A 20,236-nucleotide genomic window follows, 5' to 3' on the forward strand; every position below is an offset into this window, starting at 1 on the left:
ATTTAGTATTTTGTGACCTAGAGAAAATGGGTATAATTTAGTTATATTGTTCGCCTTGAGCTCCCTAATTTATTTCTTGTTTTTCTTTCTCTCTTTTTCTGTCTTCTGGTTTGCAATGATGGTTTTTGTTCACTCAAAACGGCCTTTGAATACGATATCTCATCTGGTTCTGTAATCTCAATTTTTCCTGTAATCGATAACTAGCTGGAGTTGATAATTCCTGACCGGTTGTTTAGTGCTGCTGGTAACGACTGATCTTTTATAATTGTTCCAGGTTGGGTTTTATCAGTCGGAGCGCTAATCAAGCATTTGTTGAGGCAGATGATCTGTTCCAGTAAGTTTGGTAACATGCTTAGTTTGTCTGGTATAGGTCCACAAGCATATGCAGATTCAGCTGGAGTGTATGTGGATTGTACTCTAGTTATTAAATTAGTTAGGTTATCCATTTTTACATTTATTTTAGCAATATTGGAGGCTATAACATTCATTAGATAAATTTGAATGTCTAACTTATCTGACTGTCTGATATACCAGGTTATCTAACTTATCTGCGTTTTTGTTGATGCTTGAAGTGCAGTCAGCATCAGGGCGATAAGATCCATCTGAGGCCAGATACTAGCCCTGTTATTGATTGGACCTGGGGGGGGGCTCACCTTTACCTTGCCTTTGTCCGGGGTCTTTTCTCCAGCCCTGTTCCCTCGTGGACTAGTAGACCTGTCCTTTTCCTGACTTCAAGGCTGTTGGTTAGTGGGCAGGTGTACCTATCCTTTTCATTAATTTTTGGTGAGATATTTACTTTAAGGGCGAGATTTTCAGTAGGCCCAGGGTTTAGGAAGGCCTGGTGGGTGCTTTTTTGGTACAGTGTTGTTTTTGTACTTTGCAATTTATTTTGGTTTTGTTTATGGTCCAATTCATCCTTGTAGCCTCTTATGGACCCCTCGTATGACTCCTCTTCCGCATTTACCTTAGAGGTACTGTCTATTCGTTTCTTTTTATGTTTGTGGTTGCCATAAATGTAACCATGAGAAGTCAGAGTGTTCCTTATTCAAACATTGATGTATTGGGTATACTGCCTTGACCAGAACTTAGGCCGGAAACTAATAAAGGGTTGCCAAGAGTCTTGTCTTTAATCTCACTCTCTTTGTTTGCACCAAGAGTTACAGTGACACTTCCGTCTTCAAGTGTAGTTTGATTGCGTGTCGGCATGTTGTTGCCTGTCTCAGTATTTTCCACATGTACGGTATGTACAAGAGCTGTTGTTGTTAAATTGTGCTGCGAAGCAGGGCCCCCCTTTTTTTTATCTGCTTGGTTCTGGTGTATGATGGTTCAATTGCTTTCCTGGTGTAGATAGAGCAGTTGGTCCTGTGGCTTTGTTGGTATGGCTACTGTCGTGTTTTTCCAACTTGGACATAGCCTGCCAACTAGTGGGTTTAAAGGAGCTAGTGGAGTCATCAGACTGGGCGTGTCTCCTGTTTCAGCGAATATAGCTGAGCCAGGATCCTTCAAAAATTGAAATCTAGTTTACAGTACCCCAGGATTGCTTAGATGGTTTTCCAAACATAAAAGCTAACGGGGAGACTAATGGACTCCTTAGTGTAGAGAGCTTGCTCTCAGTTTGCTTATCTTTTTGTTTTAGTTTATTTCCTTTTTTGTGGGTGGCTGTTCAGTAACATGGTGTCTTTCTGACCCTTGCAAAAACAACAGTTGATGGACAGAATGCACAACAATGTCATACATTCACCCCAGTACAGAGATCTGGGCCTAAATCCATATTTTTTTTTGCTCACCATGCCATTCCAGTTTGAACCCAGCCATATGCAAATCAGTCTTGACCCTGTGCCCCGTGGGAACATTCCAGCCCGAACTTGCAAGCCAGGTCCTACATGGACTGGAAACAAGCATCCTAGGACTGGTTTCGGGCTTTCAGCCGTCATCAGCCAGGATAGCTCGATTCCAGTGGCATGGAGAGCGCAGGACTCACGTCTGAGCATACCTGTCCCACTCGGGGTCACAAATGCAAAAACAACAGTTGATGGACGGAATGCGGAACAACGTCATACATTCACCCCAGTACAGAGATCTGACCCTACATCCATCGTTTTTTTGCTCACCATGCCGTTCCAGTTTGAACCCAGCCATATGCAAATCAGTCTTGACCCTGCGCCCCATGGGAACAGTCCAGCCCGAACTGCCAAGTCATGTCTTCCCTGGACCGGAATCAAGCATCCTAGGATCGGTTTCGGGCTATCAGCCCTCATCAGCCAGGATAGCTTGATTCCAGTGGCATGGAGAGCATGGGTTTCACGTCTGAGCATACCTGTCCCACTCTGACAAATGCAAAAACAACAGTTGATGGACAGAACAATTTCATACATTCTCCCCAGTACAGAGATCTGGGCCTAAATTCATCGTTTTTTTGCTCACCATGCCAATCCAATCGGGCTGGACTGTTCCCATGAGGCACAGGGTCAGACTGATTTGCATATGGACATGTCTGAACTGGGGTGGAGGCGGGAGCTAAAGAATGAGGATGGATTACACCCAGATCATTTGGCTGGGGGTGAGTGCTTGCATTGTTCAGCACTCCGTCCATCATCCCCTTTGATTTTACTTTGATCCTGACCCTGCCCGACTGCATGGTTACTTAAGTTTATTGATGTTTGTTTGGAAAGGAGTGTTGGATGGGAAAGAACTCGAGAACTGCCCCTCTTTGACTTCTTTTTAAATTGCTTTGTCCTTGTTTTGCAATCTGAGTTCAATTGGAGTCTCTTTATCAGTCTCTTCCCTCAAAGCTTCTGATCCTGGTTAACTTCCCAATGTTTTTTTTTTTATTGCGCAGACAAGTACGCAGGAGGGCAGAGGGCAAACAGTTGAAGGGGATCTCTGCTTGCACTACCCCCCCTACTGATATGAAAAATGCCTTAGGGCTATTGTCAAGGTACCACTCACTTTGAGTAGTAATTCTGTGCTGTGCCTTTCTCCAGCACTGCACCACGCTGTCCACTTGGTCACTTGGGAGAGCTGTCCTTGCAGATGTAGTGGACATAGTAGAGAACAAGCATTTACAATGCAATGGTTTCGCCTTTGGAAAAAGTTAGAGCTATTGGCATTGTAAATGACAAATGTTGTATTTATGTGTTGGTTTTGAAAACAGATAAATAAATGGCATTGTCATTTACATTGCCATTAGCTTAATCTCTTGCAAATGTGAGACCTATTGTACCCTACGGACGAGCTCAGCAGACAGCAATTACTACCACACACACACACCCAGAGCCACACACACACACACCCATAGCCACACACACACACCCAGAGCCACACTAACACACACATCCAGAGCCACACACCCACCCAGAGCCACACACCCAGAGCTATACACACACCCAGAGCTACACGCACACCCACACACCCAGTCATACACACACCGAGCCACACACACATTTAGAGCCACACACCCAGAGCCAAACAAACTCAACCACCCAGAGCCACACCCCCCCCCCACACATTCAGAGCCACACACACACCCACACACTCAGAGCCACACACACACCCACACACTCAGAGCAACACACACACCCACCCCCACACACACACACACACACACACACACACCCACCCACCCAGAGCCACACACACCCAGAGCCACACACACACTTCGTAATTGAAGTTCAGAGGCCAGGGGGTCATCGGTTACTTGGGTAACAGTGGGTTGCAGACAGTATGGGGCTGTACCGTGCTGTTTTGAAGTTTATGTACATTTTTACAGTTCATTATAAAAGGGGTGGAGCTCGATCTCTGACACTTCCTATTCTTTTGAAGCACCTATGGGTAAGGCTCGAGGCAGCCTGCACTTCTTTGGCAGGGCTTTGACTAACAGGAAATGCCCACCCTTTCCTTCTTAGTGCGCCAATCACTGCTCTGATGTGAGGCTGTGACGGTTCCAGCCCTGTCCCCCAGCGAAACCTAAAAAGGAAGCACAACCACCAAATTAAAAGGAAAACATAAAAGGATTGGTGTAGGTAATAAAATACTACAATTGCAAGATTTTTGGTTATTTCATTGCTTCATTCACTTTGACATCCATCAGACAATTTTGCTTAGAGAAGGATGGCTTTTCAAGAAGCTGAGCTCTTCTGATAAAACAGCTTTTTTCGTGTATTTAAAAAGAAAAAATGAGATAACATCTCTCAGTTGTCAAACAAACATCAAAGTGTACATGTGTTACTGTGGAAGGAGTTTGTACAAAGTGTTAATTTTCTAGACACCATGACTGTTTCTCGAAACATGCCAGAGGAAAGCTGCATTTAAAGCGCAGGCCCGTGCAGCCCGTTAATGACTTCCCTTCTCTTCGTCGAGATTTCCCTCAGGTTCTGGTAATTGCCGCTCCTCAACTCCTTTCTACAAACGCAAGTGCCCGGGACCTGCGTCGAGGCTGCAGTTCTACTCGCTGAGCTAGTTAATTGAAGAACACTGCATAGCGAATAGGCCAGAAAACGGAATTAAACAAAGTCAGCCTTTGGTAAATCAGGCCCCAGCGGATATATACACCTCCGGCCTAGGCCGACAGTGTGAGGATAGCTAATCAATGCTTGAAACCACGAGCCTGCAGCAACTGATCGATGTCATATGCAGACAACGGCGGCCTTGCCACCTTAATATGAGGAAAGCTCTGGTCTGCCTTTTACACCAATGATTGGTTCTTTTGCAGCACATCAGTGGCGGGCGCGCAGAGCTTTGAAGAGCCCCCGAGCAGGGTATTAGAGGTAATGCCGCATATTTAACGCCAGTTACTGGAGGATGGCCGGGGACAAGTTAGCAAAAACATCTCTCTGATTACAGAGATTTCCCTAAATGGCTAACAAATGCCCGCAAGGCCTCTAATGCTAAGTCATTCTTAGATAGCTCTTAGCAGGAGAACACACTATCGCTGCCGCGCTGCCGCACTGCACAGCCCCCCCCCCCCTCTTTGAAAGCACCCGCACTCACCGGCTGTCTTCTGGCGGGCGGGGCTAACCTCCTCACACAGGAGCCTTGCTCCCTGCAGCACTCCTCCGGCGGTCGCTTTGGGGCCGCGGGCGGGGTTCCTCTCCTCCTGGGCTCTCCTAGATGCAGCAGGGCTCCCTCGCATCACGGGAGCCCTGCAAACCGGCCGCCAGGCTTCTTCTTTCTTCCCCCCGGGCTGCGGGGGCGGGCACTTCCGGGTCGCTGCGGGCAGCGCAGCGGCCCTTCTCCTTAGGCAGGCAGGCGGGGGCTGATTTTATCGAGCAAATGCTGGGTGGGCACCGGCTCTTTAAAGATAACCATCAATTGAGGTGGGCACTCGATCGGCCCACAAGTCCGCCACAAAACGGTCCAGATGCCGGGTGGGCGAGGGGGGGCGTGGTCGAATGACGAAAATAAACCCAGGGGGCGGGAAAGGGGGGAGGAGAGACGCAGAAGTGCCGGCAATGCCGGAACAGACTCGGGGGCGTTCCAGGCTTTCGGCTGACGTCGCGTGACGTCGGCAAAAGCCAAAGATTCTCGGGAACGCCCCCGAGTCTCCTCCGGCCATGACGGACGCCTCTCTGTTCCAATGGCTAGCCTCCATTTATGGAGCTAGCCAATGAAACAGAGGGAGGGACTAAGAGTACACACTAAGAAACATAAGATTTCTCTGGAGGCGGAGCCTAACGGCTCCGTTCCCCAGCGAAACCTAAAAAACAACAAAGGCTGGGAAGGCTGGCTTTGAGTGTTAGAGTAGGCCTTACCACTGCAGTGCCTATACGCTCTAATCCGGTGAAAAACCTTTCTTTTTTTCCCTACTGCTAGTTCGGTTTTCCCCTGCTGCCTTCCTGCTGGCCGCAGAATCTAGTTGGGTGTGACAGCAGCAGCCGGCCCGAGCAGCTGCAGTCTGTCTCCGCTCACCGTGAGCTCTCCGTGGGTGGAGCTGGCAGAGAATTGTCCCTGTGCAGGGAGAATGTAGCTGGCAAGGCCGCCTCGCCTCGTAGCACTTCCACCAGCCGTGCCCGATCCTGGAGCCTCCAGGCAGTTTCCACGGAAGCACCCTGAGCTGCTTACTGCACACCGAGGCGCTCCGCCACAAGCTCAACTCAGCGGGGCTCACCAACAGCCAGCAGCCAGCAACCGGAAACGCAGCCCTCGCAGCAACAACAGGGAAAACATGAACTGGAACGGGGGGAGGGGGGGGGAGGAGTCAATGAAACACTGTGACTTCAGCAAGCCAACTCTGGTTGTTATCCCCCCTTTCTTAGATGCCCCATCCTGTGCTTGGTCAAGTTACCCACTTACAGTGGAAGAACCTATGAAACATTTTGATTCCAGAGAAATGCAAAAACACAAACGAACTTCAAAAGGTAGAAAAATATTACTATCCAAAAAACATACTGCAACAATATGTCGGATCTTTTTTCAAATTGTTTTTATTTCAGTTTTCATAATATTTATTTCTGCTCTTCTCAGTCCTCAGTGATGTCGTTGCATTAAATGATAATGCAAAACTCAGTTTCCAAATGGCTTAGAAAGAAAGTTGAATTTAATTACCAGCACATTTACACCCACTGGGTACAGAACGAGTCACAGATAGTTCTTTTTAACCAGGCTTAACCATTCCTCCAAGTGTAAAGTCTGCGAGAAACCTGTTTGGCAGCCAAATTATGACAAGATATGAATAGAAATAGGTATCTAACTAACTCTTGTTTTCCACCTCACATTTATTAAAATATAATTGAAATGTGTTTACCATACAAATATGTTATTTATACAGAAAAAGATAACTGGTATGACAGTGGGCACCAAGTGTAATGTCTCTGTCTGGGTCCACAGAAGGAAACTACCTGGTGACAGTCTGCCTCCTGTCAAATTCCCTGCCCCCACCAGTGACATACACATGTTTAGTTAGCAGAGTATTAACTTTACAGTACAAATAGGAAAGAAATTAGAAAAAATTATAAATAAAATGAAACTATTAGTCTAACGACGAACTACTGGCGTCCTAAGTCCCGTTCGCAGCTATAAACTCACACTTGGATCCTTAACATCCCAAGGGGCATATTATCAAGGGACAATGTCACCGCTTTAGCAGGACTTTTTCCCGCTAAAGCGGCGATATTTTTATCGCCCTATTAGCAAGCTGTCGCTAACAGCAGTTAGCGACAGTTTTTAGGCGATAGCGAACGGTTTGGGGCCCGCTTTGCATGTCAGCGATATTTATTGCTAATGACATGCGAAGTGGGCGTACCCAAACTGTTAGCGACTGAAAACAGTAGCTAACACAGGTATCGCCTATTAGGAAGGCAGGCGAAGGGATAAAAAAATTTGCGCTAAGCTTGAATATCGCTAGAAACTAACGCCTGCTTAGACCACTTCTTAACCTGTATATCAAATGGGAGGTGGATATTCAGGTTAAGTCCCCATTAGCGATAATGCCTGAATATCGCATTTCGCCGCTATCGCCGGATATTTTATCGCTTTGGAGATAAACGTTGCTAATAGCACGTTATCTCTGCGATGATATCCAGCGATAGCCAGCAATAAAAGAAAATGCGCTAAGCACATTTAGCGATAATTATCGCTATTTGTTGCTAATATGCCCCCAAGTTTTTTGTTCTGCAATTTTCCTTCTAGGAATCTTCCATTCATAACCCTGGGGAAAGTTTTTCCTTCAGGTTTTAATGAACCACTGCAGCCCTAGTCCAAAGGCCTCTCAAATGACCAGACTGTTTAGTTCGGTCAGCCATGCACTTTGACTTCATGACCTGTAAATACACAGAATAATGTTCCCCAAGCTCGCATCTGTAAACATCCAGCCTCCCGCACCCTCATCTTGCACGCACCATCCACATACATCCCTTTTCGCTTTATACTTCTTGCCAGACTCCCTACTCTCAATTGTTCGGCTTTAGAACCAACATTTGTCATGCCTTCCATCGCTCCTTGGGTCCTTCACAATGTGTTTGATTTGACTTCCAATTGATAAAAGCAGTACTAGATTTTTCAGGAAATGTTGCCCAAGTCAATAAACACGCTCGTTCATACTATTCTTAGTCGACTGGTGTCTTTCACACTACAGGTTCTCTATAATTCCCCAAAGAAGGAGATCGTATATCCAGTTTGTCCAATAAGAGAAGTAGAAAGGAATGTCGCCAGCCAAATGTTGCTCTCCCACTATAGTTTAGCAGAAATAGTTTTTATAACTAACCTAAAAGGCATTCCAAATGTGAAACTGCACAGATGACCTCCTGAATTCAAGTCGGTCTCAAAATCCAGGCGACATAGCCCTTCCGCTTTTAGGTTTTGTGTGAAGTTTAAGTCTTTTTCCCTGTACAATGCATTCCCTCGGTCATCAAATGTCTACATGCCGCGCAGGTAAGATGCACATCACACTCCCCCAAACCTCTGATGTTCAACCTCCCTAGTATACACAACTGCAGAGAGATCCAGCTCTCGCTTCTTTCAGTTTGTGCTCGCCTCCTTGTCGTCTTGATGATTCAAAAGCCTGTTTCTTCCAGGATTACAAGTGGCTCCCTTTATCACTTCCAACCACCTGCAAAGACAAAAATAGAGTCAGAGAACAGTGTGCCAGGGAGAGTCCTGAAGTCATAGAGCTGTATAAGACCATGTGTGTTTCTTGGCAAATCTGAAGGCTGTCCCTCAAACCCTTCCAGAAGCCAAAGGCCAATGCTTTAACAACAGAGGTGTAGATTACAGTGTCAATACAGTGTCTCTTGCGGCCTTTCAAATACAGACGTTTGTATGTGATGTCACTGTTAAAACAGCATGGGGCACTACCTGTGAGTAGTGAGCTAGACCGTCAGAGAATTATGGTAGTTCATACTACTCATTCATTGCTTTATTTCAATCACAGAGGATCATAAAAGAACACAGAATAGTGTACATTAAGAGGCAGATAATTGAACATAAACAAGTAAAAGCATCATATAGAAAAGTTAAGATAGAGTCACATGAGTTAAAAAAACAGAATACATCATAAAGTGCTTTTCATGGGCCAAGATCATAGAGCATGTCCCCCCCCCCCCCCCCCCAAAAAAAAAGAAACATTATTTCACAGGTCACAAGGCATCTCCATAAAACTGTATTTAAGATCACAGATTTAAGAAAGTGCAGTGCGTCAATAAGGTGCATTTCAAAAGCGTTATCTATAGTGCCTGCCAAAATCTAGATAGACCAAAAACCACAACTCTACGAGTATCAGTACACAGAATTCTTAGGACTTCTAGATAGTGGCCCCAGCCAACTAGTTTGCAAAGTGGTAATATCCATTTTCCCTAAGAAGTTTATAGTTAAGACAAAAAAATAAAAGATGAACAATAGACTCAGGGGTAGCATTACATGCCGGACAACGGTCATCCATAGGGACATCATTTCACCACTATTTGCTAAAAAGTTTTGTGGGTATAGTCTTATATCGAAACTGAAAGAATAATTTACGGCCTAAAGGGGGGACAATTTCATCTAATGTTTCCTCAAAACAGGGAACAGATTTAAAATTTTAAAATTCCGTAGTCAATCGGTCCTCTGCTTTAGCCAAGATTTGGAATGATGTTACTTCCCAGAACTTTTCTTTCGAGATATATCTACCAAGCTGTCTGGGTCAATCCAAAAGCCCTCAATCCGAAGTCTCACCAGTAACTCTCTTACAGCCAGATTCATCATTGTAAAATCAGCTCGCAAAGGGCCAGATTCTGAGAATCTGGCCCTTTGCAAGCGCAATTTTTGCATTTGGGATTCATCATCCCAAATGCAAAAATCGCAAATTGCGAAATCGCTAAATTGCGAGGAATTGCATTTAAGGAATCTCTATTTGAGATTCCTTAATTGCAATTCATGAACCATTTTTGAATTGCGAAATCGCTATTTTTGCCCGCTATTTACCGCGAAGTCTGACTTCGTGGTAAATAGCGAAAACTTTGAAAAATGCACTTTAGTGCATTTTTCTAAGTTGTATGTTACACACACACATGCCCTTTGGACATGTGTGTGCGCAATATCAGTCTACATTTACATTTCAGGGGTGCTGCAGGGTGTCCTTTGGACACCCCTGGCACCCTTGAAATCGCATCCTTATTTGCGATTAGCAAATTGCTAATCGCAAATAAGGAATGACTCCCCATTCATTCCTATGGGCCTCTAGGCCCATAGGAATGCATGGTCCACAGTCCACAGTCCACAGGCTATGCCAGAACATGAGAGGTTTATAGCTTAGCTAATGTGCTTGCTGCCTTTTTTGCGAAATCCAGGTATAGTGGCAGCAGCAGTGGCAAAGATCTAATGAAACGGTTTTCAATTGTGGACAAACAATTTGTCATGCCAATGCCCCACCCAAAACGTTTGTGTTATAGAATATAGATTTCCAGAGCTGGTGCAAGTTGTTTTGACAAAGTTTTCCTGTTTATTTTAGTTATGTTGGAAGTCTGGTGTACAGGTTGCATTTTAACATTCTCGATATGTGTTGCCCAATTTATTGTTGGTGTCAGGAGAATGCCAAGATAATCGAAGGCATCAACTTGCTAAAAGTTAGTACTGCCAGCTAGCACGGGTCTTTTAGTGGGTTTTGCTACTTTTCTAAAAATCATATATTTAGTTTAGATTCATTTAGCACCAGCCCTCGCCCATCGCAGAATTTAATAAAATCATTTAAAATATGCTGCAATCCCTGTGGCGATTTTGAGTTTAAAAGTGTGTCATCAGCAAAGAGAAAGGCGGGCACTCTCTTATTACCAATTTTTGGGGCATAACACCCATCTCTGTCTAAAAAATTTACAACATCATTTAAAAAAAGAATAAAAAGTGTGGGGGCTAGAACACAGCCCTGTCTTACTCCACACTGAACTGGGAACAGATCTGTAACTTGATTATTTGGGCCCCATCTCACCTGTGCTGTGTTCGATGAATGTAATCTAATTAAAATGTCTAAAAGAATGCTGGTATGCCCTGCGCCTTTAAAACCCACCAGACTTGCACGTGGGACAAGGTCAAAGGCAGACCGCAAATCAACAAAGGCCACATAGAGCTTTCCTCCCTTGACTTGCACTTCTTTCCAGTAGATACACAATAGGCGAAACGTTTGATCCAGGGTACTTGTTTTTGCTCAAAAACCTGTTTGAAGCTCACTCAGGGTACTGGACTCAAGAATACAGTCCTGTATACGACCCAATATTTGCTTACAAAAGATCTTCTGCAGGGAGTCTAATAAACTAATGGGCCTATAGCTGGATGGCCTCGCTCTGTCCCCCTTTTTAGGTCTCGCAACCTGCGTTGCCCTGCACAGCAGTGCACGCGCAGGCGAGAGCCCTTTTGTCCGGGGTTCAGAAATGGACCCTGGAATTGCACACACTCGTGCGTGTGTTTTTTGTCTGCTCTTCTGTGATTGGGCTTTGAGTGCGTGCATTTTGTTAAGAGAGCACGCAATAGGCCAAAGGCGGGCGCATTGCTCCACCCAAGGCCTATTGGTGTCTGTTACGCACACCAAAGCCCATATGTTTTCAATTATCGCGCACCACTCGCTGGCGTGTTTTTTTTCCCAATAGCGATATTAAGCCATCAGTGGTCTTTTTTAAGCTTATCTCATTTGCTAGGATGATGTCACAAAGTCAGAGTTAAGATCTGATTTTTTTTGCGTTGAGAATCAGAAGTGTTCAGTGATATTTGTGTTATTTGGAATCTCGCCAGAGAGCAGCGCCTCGTCTCTCCTCCCCGCCACTCACAGTGTTATTTGGAATCTCGCCAGAGGGCAGCGCCTTGTCTCTCCCCCCTCAAGCCCCCCCGCCGCTCACAGTGTTATTTGGAATCTCCCCAGAGAGCAATGCCTCTCTTCCCCCGATCCGCTCACAGTGTTATTTGGAATCTCGCAAGAGAGCAACGCCTCATCTCAGCCCCCCCCTGCAGCTCACAGTGTGCCCTCCCACAGTGACAAAGGCGGAAGCAGAGTGTTATCATGGCCAAGTGGAATTTCAGTTATGTGGCAGTGGCCTTCCACAGGTTCCGTGGCACTCGCATACCGTGGCTCAGTCTGTGCATGCTTTCATAACTGCGACAAACAGGGCCTGTCGGCACGGGAAGGACTCTCCCAGATGGGCTGATTCGGGACATACGACCGCTGCCCGACAAAACGTGAGTATCAGAAGTGTTCAGTGATGTTTGTGTTGTTTGGAATCTCGACACAGAGTGCAGCGCCTCGTCTCCCCCCCACCGCTCACAGTGTTATTTGGAATCTCGCCAGAGAGCAACGCCTCGTCTCTTCTCTCCCCCCGCCGCTCACAGTGTTATTTGGAATCTCGCCAGAAAGCAACACCTCGTCTCTCTCCCCCCTCCGCTCACAGTGTTATTTGGATTTTCACCAGAGAGCAACGCCTCGTCTCTCCCCCCCCCGGCTCACAGTGTTATTTGGAATCTCACCAGAGAGCAGCGCCTCGTCTCCCCCCCACCCCCGAGCCCGCCTGCCGCTCACAGTGTATATTTGGAATCTCGCCAGAGAGCAACGTCTCGTCTCTCCCCCGCCGCTCACAGTGTTATTTGGAATTTTGCAAGAGAGCAATGCCTCGTATCTCCCCTCCTGCTGCTCACAGTGTGCCCTCCCACAGTGACAAAGGCGGAAGCAGCGTGTTATCATGGCAAAGTGGAATTTCAGGTATGTGGCAGCGGCCTTCCACAGGTACCGCGGCTCTCGCATACCGTGGCTCAGTCTGTGCACCCTTTCATAACTGCGACAAACAGGGCCTGACGGCACCGGAAGGACTGGCCCAGATGGGCTGATTCGGGACATATGACAGCTGCCCGACAAAACGCAGAGCCCTGAGAAATGGGCAAGCCTCCCGTGCCCAGGAAGGGCGCTTGTTATGACTTCATGTTGCTGTAGCATGCGGACGCCTACGTGTGCCTGATAAATACTGGCTTCTTTGGGGGTTGTAGTTTAAATGGAGCCCTGGGACAGAGAAGTGGGGGGCTGTGACCCAATCCGTATCAACAAAGGTCACCAAGAGAGATTATAAAAGTGTGATGCCTCTTTGAAAGCCAAACTGTAGAGCATTTTTTGGGGATGTATATATACGGAGGGGGGAAGCAATAATCTTCGGTTCAGATATTAGCATGTTTGCTCGTGTGTATACCGCGTACGTGGGGTGCAACTGTGCTTCTGTGTGTGACCACCCACATGCGTTTGGTACGCTTCTACACTAAAATTAAAGCAAATCCCTCTACCTAAAGTCCTTGCTGCCACAGCCTACTATTTCTAGGCGTTGTGAATATCTAGGTGACTCTAGCCACCACAGAACATTCGGTGGATCTTGAGAGATGAAAGTAAGAGTCAGACTGCCTGCCATGCTTCGTAGCTGTACATTGTATGCAGCGCAAAAATGTCAGCAGCAACCGCCATAACAACCTGAGCTGTCTTATCTTCTCACTAACGTGCACCGATGAATTACTGTATATGCCTATTTGATATTTCATCTATAAAGACCTTTGTAATTTTGGTCTATGCTGTGTGTCCGGTGTGTGTGCTGTATGACCGCGTGTACGGATGTCGCTGCCTCTGTGTGGGTGTATGGACTTGTGTTCAGTGGTCCACCCTTTCACTTTCATTTCTCTACAGAGAGAGCTCCTGTAAGCCATTGCTTTAGAACTGTCATGTGAGATTGACCCTGCTTGCAAATAGAGATGTGTGCAACTAGCAGCGCCGAAAATTCGGTGTTTGATGAAGCAGTGATGTCTTTGACATACTCACTAGACAGGGCTTGAGCACACCTGGCTGCTGTAATGCCCTTATGTTGTTAAGTGATAGGTTTGGAGGTACCCAGCTGGCAAGTTGCACAAGTCATCGTTATAAGATGGGCTGCCCAGTTATCTGTTCAGAGATGGCGGCATCATGCCTAGCCCTTCTTCTATGTCAGCTATCTGAACTTCTGGTTCTGTGTCCTTGAAGAATTGTTTCCTGCAACACGCACTGCGGAATTCACCAGTTCTTGCAGCAGGCAGGCCTAGGACTCCTGCTCTCAACCCTGCCACTAACAGGATAAGCATTCCTGGGTGGCCCTGTCCATCGTTAGACATGGCAACACTCCGCCTCACCAAGGCCTACCTCCTACTGCAAAACAATGCAAGCCAGAGCTTGCAGCTTCTGGTCGAACAACTGAGTATTTACTCCTGTGGCAGCCCTCCACATTATTAAAGTTTGAGCTATTGGTGTTGCATTATTTAGCAATGCCAATAGCTCAAACTTAAATAATGTGAGACCTATTGCATTGTAAATGCTTGTTATAAATGGGAACAACCTCTGCATTCTTCCATGATGGAGGAATAGGGATACCATTGAGAATTGAGTTGGTCAGAAAATGTATATAAAGACCCCAGACTGTGGTATCCTCCTTATAAAGATCATTTGGGATCCTGTCTTGTCCGGGGGCACAGGCAGAGATACACGAGCGAATTGCAGCTAGAGTTTCTTCAATAGAGAAAGAAAGACCTTCACCCTCATTTACAGATCCCAGGCCTAGACCCTAAAATTTGTCCTCAACTATAGCATCCCTTGACTCATAGAGAGAGCCGCAATATACTTCCCAGTCTTATGGCTGGACTGTATGTTCTAGGGCTCTCTCTTCTCCTTTTAGCTAGTATGTTGCTATGCTCCAAAAGCTCTTCCAGTCTTTGGCTGACAGTGCTTTTCGTAGGGATGACCACAGAGAGCCCTCCCACTCTGTTAAACTGTAAAAAATGTATTCTGTTAACTTAGCCTCCGCTTTCAGCCATTTTGTCTACCAGCCCCCATGTTGTGTTTCTGTGGGGACTTTTTGCAAAGTCCGAAGTTACATGTTCACTGAAAACTGGCTGTGCTGATAATACTTATGTGCCAGAGTAGAGGCCATTCCCTGCCCTGCCGAAAGACCCGAGCACGCAGATGTTCCTATCTACAAGCCCACCAATGCCTGTACCCACCCCTGCCTATCTATGAATGTGAGTGTTTATCAGGATTCAACAGTTCAGCATGAAAGCATTATGTAACAATGACAAAGGGGTTTTAGTGCTTGTCTTACTGTACCAAATTTGTATAAATACCAGGTTTGAAACCATGCTTTAGGGGTAAGAGAGTGAACTATCATACCCTTACTCTCCCTTTGTTTATTTTTGAAACCATGCTAGTCAGTTCCCTCTCAGACACTTGCAGTGTCTGTATGACAGAGCCCGCTCATGAGATGTAATAAACTTTTGTTTTGTTTCACTCCATTGTCGATCCTCAATTTGTGAACCTGTAGACTAAGGGTGTCCCTGCACCAGTGAGACCGGCAAAAATCTCACTTCTACAATTGGCACCGGCAACGTGGGGCCCCATTGATGACCTCGGCTGGACCAGAAGGAGGTCATTTCGACAGGACAGAAACACTGAGGGGGCCCCCGCAAACGGAGACTTGTTCTTGCGGCCAAGGTGATTTTCAGCTTATCGACCTGACCTTCGTGGCGGCTTAGTGTCTCAACTGGGGCTCTTCGGTTGGCATTTTGGAGGTGATTATTGATCTAAGTATCGGCAGGTGGGAGTTGGAGAATTACGATCAGGTAGGATCGAAATGGTTGTCTTTTTAGTTTAGCATTTGCAAATATTTTAGACAGGTAATGTGAGAAAATGTTCTCGTTTCTTGATATAAGAGTCTCTTAACAATACTGTTAAGAAGAAATTGGTAAACATGCCTGTTTTTAGTAAACTTCGTGCATTGTGTTGTTGTTGTTGCAACAAGAATAGAATATTGGAAGAAAGACAGCCAGCACCTATAGAAGGAACTCCTAATTATGAAATGTATATTAAACACAGTATTTCTTCCATACTGAGAAAGTCAGATAGTAATTTACAGTGCCCACTTAATGGTACCTTTGACTTGAATAAATTGCAATATGTAGAAGAACAGTTTTTTAAAAGAAGGAGTAAACAAAGTATGTTGGATGCCTTAGGATTATGGAAAAAAACAAATTAAACAAAGGCAAATTAAAGAAGAGAAGGAAAGGAAGAAAATTGAAGAACAGACAAATTTACAGAAAATAAAAGAGATAAGATTAAAAGAACAAGAGGAAAATGTAGAAAGTGAAGATAGACAAGTTAAACTTCAAATGCAAAAGACATATGTGGCTAAAGATAGGAAGGTTAATCAGGGTTTAAATGATGACGATTCAGAACTTGAAGACTTATTCTGTCGACCATCCCAGCCTCCTTATGCGCTGAATCCTAATGGAAATAATTTGGCTCCGACAGCACTTCAAGATCATTACCCCTGTACTTACATCTAAAACTAAAATACAGCATCATAGATCTGCCCTTACAGAAAATTAAAAAGCAATATTAATGACTCGGTTCAGGATAATGATACACGTGAGGATGGGGTCTTCACATAACTGTCTCAATACTCACAAATGATTCAACAATATATTGTAGAAGAAATGGCCAATGTGATAGAGGACTAAGGATCTATTATTAATGAGGAGGCCCCTAGAGTTTTAAGTAGGATATGGAAAAGGTCAAACAAAGGTAAGTTGACTGGCTTTCCCTTACAACAAGCGGTAACAGATATTTTTTTCTCATAAACGTGAGTGCAAGAGGCTTATGTTAGTTTCAACAAAAAATCCTCCCCATGCGAGTAGTGGCCCCGGTGTTTCAGACGACAAGAGGATATCGTCAGGGTGCTAATGCGGCCCGGTGTCAGTTCCAATGGACCTATTCCCCTTGGAAACAGTCAGACGTGTTTACCCTTAAAGCTTCTTTACCTGATCCCATAAAGAATCCTAGTGCATTTTATGAAGCCCCGGATGCTGCAATGACTTCTTGTGTGATGACTTTGGCAGATATTGACATGTTTTTTGGACTTATATTACGCCCCGACCTTTGGCGTATGGTCCGTAAGCAGGACCATGCGACATTTGGAGGCACTTGGTTACAGCTGGAAGCAGCTGATGTTGATATGAAACCAGGGGAGAAACCACCACAGGTTATATTAGATCTACCAAATCATATAGTTACTTATATGAAGGAAGTAGTGCCCCCAAAGAAAATATTTTGGGCAAAATTGGCAGCTTGTAAACAGAAGAAAGAGGAGTCTGTTTCCGATTTTTTCACCAAGTTTGAAGGGATTTTTCATGATTATAGTGGGCAAGATACAGCTTCTGACACAGGTAAACATTTATCCGTAGACAAATTTGTAGAAAACTTGTTACCAAATATCTTGCAGAAGTTACAAGTGGCTGAGAGTACATGGGCTACTTCCACTTTGCCAAATTTTTTTAATATGGCCCAGTATTATGAAGGCCAAATTAATGATGAACTAGATAAGAAAGAAAGTAAAAATAAGGAATTGAAAACTAAAATATTGTTTCAGCAGGTCTATGGATCACGGAGAGGTAGGGGTCGAGGGGTTTTCCAGACTGACCCCCCCCCCCCCAAGGAGGTTTAGGCAAGATCCCCAGACGTCTGAACCATTAGGGCAAAACCATTGTGCATATTGTAAACAAGAAGGACATTGGCGATCTGACTGTCCAGTACTTCGTCAGCAAGGTAGAGGAATGGGGAGGAGAATGACAAGGGGTCAATTGCAACGGACCTCTGTTAGTGATAGATGGAATTACTTTGATAATACTGCCCGACAAAAAAAATTATTATGCGGACGATTTTAGTACCCCAGACACCATGGGCATGTCTTTTAACTAGGACAGCGTAGGATGAGGAGAGGGGTCAGTTTCTATACGTGTATGAACGCAATGATGCATAACACAGTACATGTATGTTAACTTATCGAGCAGCTAAACTTATCAGTAACTAGGGAGACAGGTTATTTATATGGTGCTAATTACATTGTTTTTTCTGTAATATGTACGGATGAAATATGTAATGTGTAATTGGTTAAATTACCATATCTGAAGCCTAGTCAAGCACTGCCACCTGAAGCAAACTGATCTGTAGCACACGTAGCTAGTCCTTTATCAAAAGGTCCCCCACAGATGTTGGTGCACCTCAGTCGTGATCTGCAGCATGTCAGATGTTCTAGCAGTCGGGCTGCTGCGATCAAACATGGGTGAATGGAGAGGGTACAGTTGACCATTTCCTGAAATGGCGATGACACCTGTAAATAGGAGAGGATCTTTAAACCCCCTGGTAAGGCCACTTATTAGTCCACTTTTAATGATAATTCCTCCACCTGTTGACCTGGGTTCTGACCCAGAAGCTAATATTAAGATCATTCCTTTGGTGGGTAGTGGGGTTGTGGCTGGCCTACCCTTGGGAGATGTAGAAGGTGCAGAGGGGATGAGAACCGGCAATTCACTTGTTAAGGGTACTTGTATGGAATGTGGTCGGGATTTCCAAGCTACTGGGGGACCCTAAATGGTGCTCCTTTGTAGACTCCTTCAATGTAATCCTATTTCAAGAAACCTGGAGCTTGCAATGCCCGCACAGAAATGTTTTTTCCACCTATGCCATTAATGCAAAAAGAAAAGAGCTGGGTAGACCCTCTGGGGGGATTAGCAGTATGGGTGAAAATTGACCCATGTGTTAAATTCAAACTCTTACCGGTTGATACTGAAGATATTCTAGCAATGAGCTCTTTTTTTGTATTGGTGCAAAAACGAGGATATTTAATGTCTACAATAGAGTGCTGTTGGCCCAAGAGGAAACCAATACATTACGCATCCTAGATCTTGCCCTGTCACACAAATAAAAATCATATGAATGATTAATTAAATGAATAAAAGTATACAGGAAACATTGGCTGTAGATAGGATAGATGTTGATGGCTTTAAATAATTTTTTACCCCCGCTACTCCATCTATTGTGGGTAGGGCAAAGGTGAAGTCTTCTTGTTCTAGTATCAACCCTGTTTATATCAAGATTGGTTAAGACGAGGGTGTGGCCAGGGAGGGGACCAGCCAAGATGCGTTTCACCTGAGCTCTGCAAGGATTCCCCCCACCCCATCCCCCTCATGTAACGGTGAATCCCAGCAAGAGCTGCGACTACCCATGGTCTTCCCCACCTCTGGAGAACAAGAGGCGAGTCAATGGCCCTCCCTGAGCCTTGGGGCTTCCCCTGTCAAAGGAGACTTGATCATGCCAGGCAGCTGGGAACAATGCCATGGCCGTCTTGGAGCTGTGCCATCAGAGACCTATGTATTGGTGCTCAGGCCTATCGGAGCAAGACAAGGGCTGCAATGGAGATGGTGAGAGAAACCATCGCCGGCGCTCTGCCCTGGATGTCTCAGAGGGCCCCCAAAAGAACCGCTGCGGGCATGGGCCTACCACATTCACAGTGAGTAATATGAGACGGGCCCGCAGAGAGGTATGGTGATGACGTACCCCGCTGTGGTTCCACCTTGATGATACCCAGGAAAGGATGTTGTGGGTGAGACCCTAAGGAGCATTCATTGATTTGCTAGTGGCATCACCCCACAAGGGCGCAACAAGAGTTAGCACAACAGACAAGCCCAAGCTGACCATTAACTTGCCTGATGTAGTAGCAGCATCCCCTCGTGCCTGCCTGGAAACGAGGGATGGGTGATATTTGTGCATCACAATCCCCAATAGGACCTAAACAGCCTGGGCTTTCCTTCATCTCTTGCCGCCCATTGAGCAGAGCCATGAGTCCCTATTGCCCCGGGCAGCAGCATAACTGCCCATTGCACAGGAGGTGCTCACAGACGAGAACCCACTACCTCTGACTCAGAACTGGTCAGACAGCCCCACATCAAAAGACTGAGAGAGGACTAATGAACCTTGGGTGCCAGTTGGAGTAATCTTTTTGGGCATTGCTAGCAGACCTGTACTTGATAGTTTCTGTCAGACCGCAAGCATTCCCCTCCATGACAATGGTGACGAACAGGGCAAAGACTCCCCGCTCCTCCTCAATCAGAGACATGCTTGAAAAGCCACAGCCCCCTTATATACTGAGGGGAGACCCCTGATGCAGCCTCCTGGCCCAGGGAGAGCCCAGACCCACAGGCCCCAGCAACCAAAGAAGACATACAGCTTCTGATTGCTGAATTTCGCATTGATCTTGCATCGCTTCAGCAGGTCTTTGCTAGAACCCTCACTGACCTCGACCAGTCCTTGCGGCAGACTGATTCTCATCTGGCAACAGTGTAGTCAACAGTGGCAGACCATACTCTGGAAAATGTGAACTGCATGATTTGCATAGAGAGGCTAGGCCGGGCACATTTGACACCACAAGACAAGATTGATGACCTCAAAAATTGCTTG

General features: G+C 45.6%; 1 protein-coding gene across 1 annotated transcript in view; it reads right to left on the bottom strand.

Annotated features, from left to right (window-relative positions):
- Positions 1-6,695: 6,695 nt before the first annotated feature.
- FARP2 (FERM, ARH/RhoGEF and pleckstrin domain protein 2) overlaps positions 6,696-20,236 on the bottom strand; it is a 1,631,776-nt gene continuing 1,618,235 nt past the window's right edge. Inside the window, exon 27 of the mRNA XM_086944011.1 lies at positions 6,696-8,545. Within this exon, the coding sequence (XP_086800137.1) occupies positions 8,455-8,545 (91 nt within the window). The 3' untranslated portion in view covers positions 6,696-8,454. The remainder of the gene's footprint in view (positions 8,546-20,236) is intronic.

This window comes from Lissotriton vulgaris, chromosome 11 (assembly GCF_964263255.1).
Source record: "Lissotriton vulgaris chromosome 11, aLisVul1.2, whole genome shotgun sequence".
NCBI lineage: Eukaryota > Metazoa > Chordata > Amphibia > Caudata > Salamandridae > Lissotriton > Lissotriton vulgaris.